At 38.4% G+C, this 13,539-nt stretch overlaps 1 protein-coding gene across 1 annotated transcript in view; it reads right to left on the minus strand.

Annotated features, from left to right (window-relative positions):
- Positions 1 to 13,118, minus strand: part of ADAM18 (ADAM metallopeptidase domain 18) — a 271,792-nt gene extending 258,674 nt beyond the window's left edge. Inside the window, exons 1-2 of the mRNA XM_041751041.1 lie at positions 12,979 to 13,118; positions 12,379 to 12,461 (exon numbers count right to left, since the gene is read on the minus strand). Of these exons, the coding sequence (XP_041606975.1) occupies positions 12,379 to 12,461; positions 12,979 to 13,036 (141 nt within the window). The 5' untranslated portion in view covers positions 13,037 to 13,118. The remainder of the gene's footprint in view (positions 1 to 12,378; positions 12,462 to 12,978) is intronic.
- Positions 13,119 to 13,539: the final 421 nt, after the last annotated feature.

Raw genomic sequence — 13,539 nt, forward strand, 5'->3', positions numbered from 1 at the left:
ATTATTTCTTTCTCCTTTCGTCTGTAGTTTTTGACCTTACATATTTTAGAACTCTATTGTTGGTATAAAACATATTTAATATGGTGATATCTTCAGGATAAATTATCATTAAGGTATCTTTCATTTCTTGAAGTGTTTCTTTATCTGATATTGTTGTAGTTGCATCAGCTTACCCATGATGTTTCACTTTTTTAATATTTAGCATTTGGTCCACTTTGATGTAATAGTTAGGTTTTCTAAAAATGTTTCCTAATCATTTAAAATTTAAGGATGCTTTCTGAAGGACAAAAGTAAGTTGCAATTTTCAGAGATTTACTGGCATAAAGATGCCCCCCAAATCATTTATTTCACAATGGCTATTGCTAAAAGTAATTGTATAAATGCAAACAAAATGGAAAACAAATTGATTTAAGTACTACTTCTTTAGTATCCCTCCTCTTTCTATTGTTTGAGAATAAATCTGTATAATTCCCTTCTAAATTATGGATCTTAGGTAGGTAATGACATCACCATATAACAAAGTTACTCAAAGCAGAACCATGGTCTATGTGATAGCTGATCTATGTCTTATCTTTTAAACCCTACTTTTTAAATATTTCTTAACTTTTTATATTTTAAATTACTGAATAAAATGGAAATAATATGCACCTCTGTGTTACTCTGATCTTAAAATAGAATTATATAATGTGTAAAACATTAAGTGTGATATTAGTTATAGCTTTGGTTGATGCTCCCTTGTTCCCTGGAGGCATTTAAACACATTGAGGTCATTCTCTTCCAAAGAGAAGTATTATGTACATATTTGGTGAATATGTATGTATGAATGTGTGAGTAATTTTCTGAAATGCTCTTTTGGATACATTTATTGATATTTAAGAATATGTTAGTGTGGTAGTTTAATAATTTTTTCTACTATTAAGACTTTAACAGAGAAAATCTACTTGGTCATAATATTCTATAATTATTTGCTACTTTCACTTTTTAAATATTTTAGTTAAGTGAAAGGACCTATAATTCCCCTTTCTCATATTTTACTTGGCCTCTATTAAAGGTACATTAATATTTTTAAATGTTACTAAATGATCTGAAGGATTAGTTAACTTATGTTCTATTCTGTGTTCTAGTCTCTAAAAAGGATATATCATCTTTCCTTGAATTTTGTCTAAAAGTTTAAAATAAGAGTATCCAGGTGGGTTAGTTGGTTAAGTATCCAACTCTTAATTTTGGCTAAAGTCATCATCTCAGGGTTCTGAGGTCAAGCTCCTCATCATGCTCCATGCTGGGTGTGGAGCCTGCTTAATATTCTCTCTCCCTCTCTCTCTGCCCCTCCCTTGTCCTGTCTCTTTCTCTCTTTAAAATCAATCAATCTTAAAACTACTTGATGCATGGGATTTTCTGGCAATTTATTTAATTACTAATTAAAATAATTTTATGATTATAAGTGTAATCTATAAGCAGATACTGTATTTCTACCTGAGTCAAATGTATTTGGGTAAAAAAAAAAATCAAGATTGGAGACTAACACTAAACTTATAATCACAAAAATTAAAAATGAGTGTGCATATATCTAAAAATTAACTAACTTCAAATTTCCTATCTCTAGAAATGTAGGTGGACATTCACTTTCTTAAAAATTCTCTTTGCTATCTATATGTCCCAGAAGAAAATGACAGAGAAAAGAGGACAGAAAATTTAATTGAAGAAATAATAATTGAAAATATTCCAAATCTGGAGAAGGAAACAGGCATTTAGATCCAGGAGGCACAGAGAACCTCCATTAAAATCAACGAAAGCAAGCCAATACCAAGATATATTGTAATTAAATTTGAAAAATACAGTGATAAAGAAAAAATGTTAAAAGCAGCATGACAAAGTCTTTAACCTACAAAGGAAGACCCATAAGTCTAGCTGGAGATTCCCCAACAGAAACTTGGCAAGACAGAATGTAGTGGTATGACAAATTGAAAGTGCCAAATGGGAAAAGTTTGCAGCCAAGAATACTCTATCAGCAAGGCTATCATTTAGAATAGAGGAGAGATAAAGTGTATCCCAGACAAACAAACACTAAAGGAATATATTATCATTAAACCAGCCCTGCAAGAAATATTAAAAGGGATTTTTTGAGTGCAAAGGAGAGACTAAAAATGATAAAGGCAAGAAAGTATCACAGAAATCACCAGAAACAAAACAAAATAATAAAATGGCAATATATACATATTTATCAATAATTACTTTGAATGTAAATGGACTAAATTCTCCAATCAAGACACAGATATTAGAATGGACAATAAAACAAGATCCATCTAATGGTACATTCAAGAGACTCAATTTTAGACCTAAAGACAGCTGCAGAGGAAAAGTAAGGAGATGGAAAAATATTTATCATCTAAATGTATGTCAAAAGAAAGCCAGAGTAGCAAAACTTTTATCAGAGAAGCAAGACTTTAAAATAGAGACTGTAACAAGAGACGAGTATGGCACCATATCATCATAAAGGATACAATCTGACAAGAGCTATAACAAGTGTAAATATTTATGCCCTCAACATGGAAACACCAAAATATATAAAACAATAACAAACCTAAGGAACTAACTGATAATAATGCAATAATAGTAGGACACTTTAATACCACACTCACATTAATGGGCAGATCACCTAAGTGGAAAATCAACAGGAAACAACTTTGAAAGACCCACTGGGGCAGCCCGGGTGGCTCAGAGGTTCAGCGCCACCTTCAGCCCAGGGCGTGATCCTGGAGACCCAGGATCGAGTCCCACGTCAGACTCCCTGCATGGAGCCTGCTTCTCCCTCTGCCTGTGTCTGTGCCTCTCTCTCTCTGTGTCCCTCATGAATAAATAAATAAAATCTTCAAAAAAAAAAAAAAAGACCCACGACAAGATGGATTGAACAGATATATTCAAAACAACCCATTAAAACAGAGGAATATACATTCTTTTCAAGTGCATTTGGCACATTCTCCAGAATAGATCACATATTAGTTCACAGATCAGGCCACAACAAATGCAAAAGGACTGAAATCATATCATGCACCTTCCCTAAGCACAAAACTATGAAATTAAAAATCAATCACAAGAAGGGAAGGGGCAAAATGGTGGAAGAGTAGGGGACCTCGTTTAATTGGAGCTATTGAATTTAAATAGATAACTGTCAAATCATTCTGAACACCCATGAATTCAACTTGAGATGTAATAAGAGAATTGCTGGAACTCTACAAATAGAAAAGTGACCACTTGAAGCAAGGTACAAGGTGTGGAGAAGTGAATCCTAAGCAATGTATCAGAAGATAAACAGCGATGGGAGGAAGCCTCCATAAGCCAGCTACTGGAAAGTGATATAGCCCCAGAGTACATAATTGGAACCCTTAGAAATCTACTCCAGGAAGAGACATCCCTGCCTGAAAGGTGCTCAGGTGGTGTAATGGGGCAGAATATTAGTTGGGACAGTGTGGTCTCAGGATCCCCACAGTTGGAGAAAGAATGAGGATGCCTGAACCTGTAGAGTTCCCAGGCATCAGAGCAGGGAATTTGGCTACAATCAGCACAGCAAGCTCAGGATTGGGCTGTCAGCAGTTTGCCATACACCTCAAGCTGAGGCCCAATTGGGTAACTGCTCTCCCTGTGGGGACCCTATAAAGGGCAGGAAAGTAGGGACCCCCTGTCCTTCCCTGGGAGGGACAGAGAGGATGTGCACAGGACGGGGCAGCAGCTCTCAGTATGGAGACCCTGTAAAGGGCAGTAACAGGGTGATCCTCCATCTTCCCCTGGGAGAATCAGTGTGGGCACGCTCCACAAGAGTCAGCAGAGTTTGAGACACATAAAAATGAAGATTGCTTATGTCTGAGGGTTTACTGAAGACAGAGAACCTCAACCTTTCAGCTCTGGGGCTGGAGATCAGGTCATCGCTATTTTTGTTTTGGTCCTCTAAAGAGTTGCAGAAAGCTTTCAAGGAACAAAAGCCACACAAAGCCACCCAAAATAGCTTATACTGAGACTGGCCCTCTGCCAAGGGGCAGTGAACACCACCCAGCAAAAGACACCTGAAAATCAGCACAGTAGGCCTTTCCCCCCAGAAGACCAACTGGAAGAACAGTTGAATAGCAAAGTTTATGGATCTCACAGTACTGGAAAGCTCCAGAGCTAGGGGAAAAAGCTATAAAGAATTCAAGGTTATTTCTCATGATTTATTTATCTTTTGGTTTAAAATTTTCCATTTCCTTTTTTTCTTCCCCTTTTCAACTAGTTTCTTGTTTTTCCAAACTCTGATTTAGGTCTTTTTTTAACTTCCATTTTTTACATCTACATTTTATAGGTATATTCCTACATTTTATTTATTTTTTTTTTAATTTTTATTTATTTATGATAGTCACAGAGAGAGAGAGAGAGGCAGAGACATAGGCAGAGGGAGAAGCAGGCTCCATGCACCGGGAGCCTGATGTGGGATTCGATCCCGGGTCTCCAGGATCGCGCCCTGGGCCAAAGGCAAGCGCCAAACCACTGCGCCACCCAGGGATCCCTATTCCTACATTTTATAGATATATTCTTCATTTTTGGTATCCTTTCACCTATTCAATTATATATATTATATATATTATATAATATAATTATAATATATATATATATATATATATATATGTTTTGCTTTCTTTACAATTTTAGGATTTAGTGTTTTCTAACACAGAGACCAAAATACACTCAGGACCAAATGGATCACCCTGTTTTGTCCACCCTGTGAGATTGTATTCTCTACTCACCCTACATACCCCCCTCCGGTTTTTTCCTTTTCTTTCTTTCCCTTTTCTTTTCTTTTCATTTTCTTTTTCTCTTCTTTTTTGGTTTCTGACCTCTTTGGATTTGTCTAGTATGTATTTGCATAGGTCATGGTTGATATCATTTATTTTTTTCATTCATTCATCTATTTTCTCTGGGAAAAATGACTATAAAGAGGAATTCAAAACAGAAGAAAAAAACTAGAGGTAATCCTTTCTGCCACAGACCTAACCAATAAGGATATAAGTAAAATATCAGAGCTGGAATTCAGGACAACAATTATAAAGTTACTAGCTAGACTTGGTAAAAGCATAATGACACTAGAGAATCTCTTAGTACAGAAATGACATCTAATCAGGCCAAAATTAAAAATGTTAAAACTGAGATGCAGTCTAAATTGGATGCTCTAACAGCTAGGGTAATGAGGTAGAAGACAGAGTAACTGACTTAGAAGAAACTTGATGCAAAGGAAGGAAGCTGAATAAAAGAGTAAAACAACAATGGACCATGACAGGAGGCTTCAAGACATCAGTGATACCTTAAACAAAAAATTATATATATTAGAATTATTGGGTTCTCTGAGGGAGAAAAAAGAGAGAGAAGAGCAGAAGGTATATCTGAACAAATCATAGCTGAGAATCTCCCTAATCAGGGGAGGGAAACAGCATTCAAGACCAAGAGGTAGAGAGGACCCCTCCCAAAATTAATAAAAATTGATGAACACCCTGAATTATAATAGTGAACCTTGTAAATTTCAGAGATAAAGAGAAAATACTGAAAGCAGCTTGAGACAAGAGGGTTAAGACAACCTATAGGGTTAAGACACAAGGTATCAGATTGGATAAAAAATCAAGACCCATCAACAAGAGACTCTTTCTGGCCTAAACACTTCCAGACTAAAAGTGAGGGAGTGGAATTCCATTTATCGTGTTAATGGACCTCAAAAGAAAGCTGGGGTGGTGATCCTTATATAAGACAAATTAGAGTTTAAACCAAAAATTGTAATAACACATGATGAAGAACACTATGTCATAATTAAAGGGTCTATCCATAAGAAGATCTAATGATTATAAATATTTATGTTCCTAACTTGGGAACAGCCAGTTATTTAAAACAATTAACAACAAAATTAAAGAAACACATTGATAATAATACAGTAATAGTAGGGGACTTCAACATCCACTCACAGCAATGGACAGATCATTTAAGCAGAAGATCAATAAGAAAATAATGGCTTTGAATGACACACTGGACTACATGGACTTTAACAGATATATTCAGAATATTCCATTCCAAAGCAATAGAATACACATTCTTCTTGGGTGCACATGAAACTTTCTCCAGAAGTGATCACATACTGGGTCACAAGTCTCAACTGCTACCAAAAGATTGGGATTATTCCCTGCATGTTTTCAGACCACAATGCTTTGAAACCTGAACTCAGTCACAAGAGGAAATTTGGAAAGAACTCAAATACAAGGAGGCTATAGATCATCTTACTATAGAAGCAAAGGGTAAACCAGAAAATTAAAGAATTAAAAAAAATTATGGAACCTAATGAAAATGAGAACATAACTGTTCAAAACCTTTGGGATACAGCAAAGACAAACCTAAGAGGGAAGTAAATTGCAATACAAGCCTTGCTCAAAAAATTAGAAAAATCTCAAATACACAAGCTAACTTTACACCTAAAGGAGGTAGAGAAAGAACAGAAAGTAAAGACTAAACACACAGGATAAGACAAATAAAAAAGATTAGAACAGAAATCAATGAAATAGAAACCAGAAGAATAGTAGAAGAGATCAACAAAACTAGAAGTTGGTTCTTCAAAAGAATTAGATTGATAAACCCCTAGCCAGACGTGTCAAAAACAAAATAGGAATGATACAAATTAATAAAAACATGAAAGAGAAAAAATCACAACCAACACCAAGGAAATTCAAACAATTTCAAGAACATATTATGAGCAATTATATGCCAACAAATTAAGGAATCTGGAAGGAATGAGTGCATTCTTAGAGATGTACAAACTGCCAAACTGAAAAAAAAGAAGAAATAGAAAATCAGAACAGACCCATAACCAGCAAGGAAATTGAAGCAGTAATCAAAAACCTCCCGATAAACAAGAGTCCAGGACCAAGTGGCTTCCTAGAGGAATTCTACCAAACATTTAAGGAAGAAATAATACCTAGGCTTCTGAAGCTATTTCAAAAAGCAGAGAATAGAAGGAAAACTTCCAAACCCTTTCCATGAGGCCAGCATTACCTTGATCCAAAAACCATACAAAGACCTCATCAAAAAGGAGAATTACAGACCAATAGCCCTAATGAACATGGATGTCAAAATACTCACCAATATACTAGCCAAGAAGATCCAAAAGTATATTAAAAGGATTATTCACAATGACCTTACATCCTGGGATGCAAGGGGGGTTCAATATTCACAAATCATACAGCATTATACATCACATTAATAAATGAAAGGAAAAGAACCATATTATCCTCTCAACTGATACAGAGAAAGCATTTGACAAAGTACACTACTCTTTCATGATTAAAGCTCTTCACTGAGTAGGGATAGTGGGAACATACTTCATTATCTTAAAAGTCATACATGAAAAGCCCACAATGAATATAATTCTCAAGGAGAAAAACAGATCTTTTCTCCTAAGGTCAGGAACATGACAGGGATGATCACCCTCACCACTGTTGTTCAACATAGTACTAGAAGTCCTAGCCTCAGCTAGAACAATAAAATAAATAAATAAAAGGGCATTCAAATCAGCAAAGAAGTAGTCTAATTCACCCTTCACAGATGACATAATACTCTATATGAAAAACCCAAAAGACTCCACCCCAAAATTGAACTCATACAGCAATTCAGCAAAGTGAGAGGATACAAAATCAATGCACAGAAATCATTTATATTTCTATGCACTAACAATAAAACTAAAGAAAGAGAAATTAAAATTTTTAAAGATTTTACTCATTTACTCATGAGAGATGGGGGGGTGGGGCGGGCAGAGACATAGGCAGAGGGAGAAGCAGGCTCCATGCAGGGAGCCTGATGTGGGACCCGATCCTGGGATTCCAGGATCATGCCTCGGACTGAAGGTGGTGCTGAACCGCTGAGCTACCCGGACTGCCCAAGAAATTAATAAATTGATCCTGTTTACAACTGCACCAAAAACCATAACATACTAGGAATAAACCTAACCAAAGAAGTAAAGGAACTGAACTCTAAAAACTACAGAACATTTATGAAAGCAATTGAGGAAGACACAAAAAAATGGAAAAACATTCCATGCCCTGGATTGGAAGAATAAATATTGTTAATATGTTTATGCTAAAAAGATTGGACCAGAAAAACAGAAAAAAACAAATAAAATAAAGGGTTGAATCTCCAGGAAAAAAAAAATGTCTATGCTACCCACAGCAATATATACATTCAATTCAATCCCTATCAAAATACCATCAACATTTTTCACAGACATGGAATAAATAGTCCTAAAATTTGTATGGAACCAGAAAAGATCATGAACAGCCAGAGGAATGTTAAAAAAGACCAAGGCTGGTGGCATTACAATGCTAGACTTCAAACTATATTACAAAGCTGTAATCATCAAGGCAGTTTGGTACTGGCACAAAAACAGACATATAGATCAATGGAACACAATAGTGAAACCAGAAATGGACTCTCAATTTCGATGGTCAACTAATCTTTGACAAAGCAGGAAAGAATATACAAGGGAAAACAACCTCTTCTTCAAGAAATGGTGTTGGGAAAACTGGACAGCCACATGCAGAAGGATGAAACTGGACACAACAGACTAAAAATGGATGAAAGACCTAAATTCTAGAGAACAGAGGCTGCACTTCTGTGACCTCAGCCATAGCAACTTCTTGCTAGACATGTCTTCAAAGGCACAGAAAACAAAAGCAACAATGAACTATTGGGACTTTATCAAGATAAAAAGCTTTTTCACAGCAAAGGAAACCAAAGACAACCAACACAATGGGAGGAGATACTTGCCAAATAACATATCTGAGAAAGGCCTAGTATCCAAAATCTATAAAGAATTTATCAAACTCAACACCCAAAGAACAAATAATCCAGTCAAGAAATGAGCAGAAGATATGAACAGACATTTCTTCAAAGAAGACATTCAAATGGCCAACAGACACAAGAAAAAAATGCTCCACATCACTTGGCATCAGTGAAAACAAAGCCATAGTGAGATGCCACCTCACATCAGAATGGCGTAAAATTAACAAGTCAGGAAAGTACATATGTTGGTGAGGATGCAGAGAAAGGGGAACTCCCTTCCTCTGTTGGTAAGAATGCAAGCTGGCTGGCTGGGGCATCCCTGGGTGGCTCAGTGGTTCAGCACCTGCCTTCGGCTCAGGGCGTGATCCTGGGGCCCTGGGATCAAGTCCCACATCGGGCTCCCTGCATGGAGCCTGCTTCTCCCTCTGCCTGTATCTCTGCACCTCTCTCTCTCTCTCCTCTCTCTCTCTCATGAATAAATAAATAAAATCTTAAAAAAAAAAAAAAGAATACAAGCTGGTGCAGCTACTCTGGGAAATAGTATGGAGGTTTCTCAAGAAGTTTAAAATAGAGGGAAATGACCCAGCATTTGCACCCAGCATTGCTGATTCTATAAGCCAGCAATTGCACTACTGGGTATTTACCCCAAAGATACAAATGTAGTGATCAAAGGGGCACCTGCACCCCAATATTTATAGCAGTGATGTCCACAATAGCCAAACTATGGAAAGAGACCAGATGTCCATTGACAAATTAATAGATAAGGAAGATATGTATATATACATACATATACACATACACACAACAGACCACTACTCAGCCATGAAAGAAAAGAAGAAAGAAAGAAAGAAAGAAAGAAAGAAAGAAAGAAAGAAAGAAAGAAGAAAGAAAGAAAGAAAGAAAGAAAGAAAGAAAGAAAGAAAGAAAGAAAGAAAGAAAGAAAAGGAAAAGGAAGGAAAGGAAAGGAAAGGAAAGGAAAGGAAAGGAAAGGAAAGGAAAGGAAAGGAAAGGAAAGGAAAGGAAAGGAAAGGAAAGGAAAAGAGAAAAGAAAGAAAAAGAAAAGAAGAAAAGAAAGAAAAGAAAAGAAAGAACAAAAAGAAAGAAAAGAAAGAACAAAAAGAAAGAAAAGAAAAGAAAAGAAAGAACAAAAAGAAAGAAAAGAAAAGAAAAGAAAAGAAAAGAAAAGAAAAGAAAGAAAAAAAGAAAAGAAAAGAAAAAAAGAAAAGGAAAGGAAAGGAAAGGAAAGAAAAGAAATCCTGACATTTGAAATGACATGGCTGGAACTAGAAGATATAAGGCTAAATGAAATAAGTCAATCAGAGAAAGACAATCATATGATCTCACTCATATGTGGAATTTAAGAAACAAAACACGGTATCATAGAGGAAGAGAGGGAAGAATAAAACATGGTATCAGAGAGGGAGACAAACCTCTTAACTCTAGGTAACAAACCTCTTAACTCTAGTTAAGAGACTCTTAACTCTAGGTAACAAATTGAGGGTTGCTGGAGGGGATGAGGGTGGAGGAATCGGTTAACTGGATGATGAACATTCAGGAGGGCAAGTGATGTAATGAGCACTGGGTGTTTTATGCAAGTGATGAGTCACTGATCTCTACCTCTGAAACTAGTAATACACTATGTTAGTGATTTGAATTAAAAAAAGAAAGAAAAGAAAAGAGGGACGCCGGGTGGCTCAGCGGTTAAGTGTCTGACTTTGGCTCAGGTCCTGATCCTGGAGTCCCTGGATCGAGTCCTGCATCAGGGTCCCTGCACAGAGCCTGCTGCTCCCTCTTCTATGTCTCTGCCTCTCTCTCTGTGTCTCTCAAGAATAAATAAATAAAATCTTTAGGAAAAAAACAAGAAAGAAAAGAGATGTGGTGTATATATACAATGGAATATTAGTCACAAAATGACTGAAATCTTGTCAGTTGCAACAACGTGGACGGAAGTAGAGGGTATTATACAGATATTAAGTATTAAGCAAAATAAACTAGCCAGAGAAAGACAAATACCATTTATTTCACTCATATGTGTATTTTAAAAAACAAAAAAGATGAACTTAGGAGAAGTGAAGGAAAAATAAGATGAAAATAGAGAGGGAAGCAAACCATAAGAAATGCTGGACTCTAGGAAACATGAGGGCTGCTAGGGAGGTGGGTGGGAGGATGGGGTAACTGGGTGATGGGCAATAAAAAAGACACTTTATGGAATGAGCACTGCAACTTATGAAACCCTGAATTCTACCCCCGAAACTACTAATACACTATGCATTGACTAAATTGAATTTAAATAAAACAAACACATGGAAACAAATAAAAATGAAAACACAATAGTCCAAAACCTTAAAGATGCACCAAAAGCAGTCCTAAGAGGGAGGTATATAGCAATAAAGATCTTCCCTGGGAAGCAAAGAAAATCTCAAATAAACAACCTATCCTTACACCTAAAGGACAATTAGTGAAACCTGAAAGCATCACAAGGAATGAAAGAGGATTAGGAGAAATAAATGAGACAGAAACAAAACAAGACAAAAACAAAAACAAAAACAAAAAAAACAATAGGTCAATGAAACCAGGATCTGGTTGTTTGAAAAAAATAATAAAATTGGTAAGCCTCTAGCTAGGCCTATCAAAGAGAAAAGAGAAAGCAACTAAATAAATAAAATTACAAATGAGGGAGTAAAAAATAACAACCCATGCTACAGAAATACAAACAAATATAAGAGAATATTATGAAAAACTATATGCCAACAAACTGGACAACACGGAAGAAATGGATATATATTCCAAGACACATAAACTACCAAGACTGAAACAGGAAGAAATAGAAAACTTGAACAGAGCAATTACCAGCAAAGAAAATGAATCAGTAATCAAAATCTCTGAACAAATAAAAGTCCAGGATGAGATAGCTTCCCAGGTAAACGCTACCCAACATTTAAGGAGTTACCAAAACCAGATAAAGATTCCAATAATAAAGAGAATTATAGACCAATATCTCTGATTAACACGGATGTAAAAATTCTCAACAACATACTAGCAAACTAAATTCAACAATACATTAAGGAAATCATTCACCAGGATCAATGGTGGTGAATTTACTCCTGGCCTACAAGCAGGGTTCAATATTCACAAATCAATGTGATACACCACTTTAACAAAAGATTAGATAAGAACCATACGATCCTCTCAACAGATGCAGAGAAAGCATTTGACAAAGTAAAAATCCATTCACGGCAAAAACCCTAGACAAAGTAATTTTAGAGGGAACATACCCCAACATAATAAAGGACATATATAAAAAACCTACAGTTAATTATCATCTTCAATGGGGAAAGACAGAGCTTTTCCAATATAATCAGGAACAAGGCAAGGATGTCCACTCTCACCACCGTTATTTAACATAGTGCTAGAAGTCCTAGTCAGCAGACAACAAAAATAAATAAAAGGCATCCAAATTGGCAGGGAAGAAGTAAAACTTTCACTATTTGCAGATAACAAATATTTTTTTCATTAAAAAAAAAAAAGTGACTTCTTAATTACATGTGTTTTGAAATCTTCACCGTCATTGGTATTTGTCCCAATCTTCCGTGGCACGGTAATTTGTAGAAGGGATGGTTCAGGATCTACAGTAAGGACAACATGTGTGAGCATTCCCCAGTGCCTGGCAGCATCCTTATTCTCCACTTCTCCTCTCACATCACCTCACTCTTTGAAGCTCCAAGCCCCAACACACACACACACACACACACACACACACACACACACAGGCACGCACGCACCCACCGCAAAATCAGACTTTGTACATCCCCGTTAGAGGCTCCCAGCCAGTGGGGAGCGTGACCCTGCCCCCGTCCAGAGACCTCAGCCCGCAGGTGAAGGAGGGCTGCGCCCCAGGCCCCGGGCCGCAGAGGTGCGCGCCCTCCCCTCCAGGTGCAGGTCCGGCAAGGGAGGGGCACCTGTCCCAGCCTCGCTCCGAGCCCTCCCCGCAGCAGGCCCAGGACCACCCTGACGCCAGGCGGGCTCTGACAAGACGCTGGTCTCTCCCAAGCCGACCCGGGCTCTGGAGCAAGGTCCCGGGGCCCGCCGAGCCCAGAGGCTCTGCGGCCGGGGGCCCTCCGCGGAGCAGGGTCCGTCACTCACGATGGCCCGCGGAGGTCAGCCGGCCCAGACCTGAGAGCATCAGCAGGAGAGACAGCATCGCGGGGCCCGCCGGCCTGGCCACGGTGACGGCTGTTGGCTGCGGAACGGTGGCCGCGCGCGGGGCCCTGCGCTCCGGCCGGTGGGAGGGGTCGGCGCGGGCCGCGGGGCGGGGCGGGGCGGGGCGGGGGCGCGGCTGCTCCGCCCACCCCGCCCGCCCCGCCCCTCCGCGGACCCGCGCGCAGCCGCAGTCCCCCCCTCCCCCCCCCGCCCGCTGCGCGTGGGAGGCACACACCGGCGGGGCCTGCTGCCCTCGTGGGCTTGCGCTTTATTTTGCAAAGCGGGGACGTCGGACACTCGTTCGGGGATGACGTAAGGGTCACGAAGTGCATTTTCTACCCTGGAAATGGGCCGTTTGCTTGGCGGGGTTAATATTCCACGTCGTAGTTTTCTGGCGCAATGGCTGAATTACTGTAGTGAAAGGAAATAGAAAACGGAAATTCACAATATGTTTATCAGCAGACAGGTGTCTATTGCGGGATTTCTAGACGTCTCGGATCAAAA

The sequence above is a fragment of the Vulpes lagopus genome, chromosome 4 (assembly GCF_018345385.1).
Source record: "Vulpes lagopus strain Blue_001 chromosome 4, ASM1834538v1, whole genome shotgun sequence".
NCBI lineage: Eukaryota > Metazoa > Chordata > Mammalia > Carnivora > Canidae > Vulpes > Vulpes lagopus.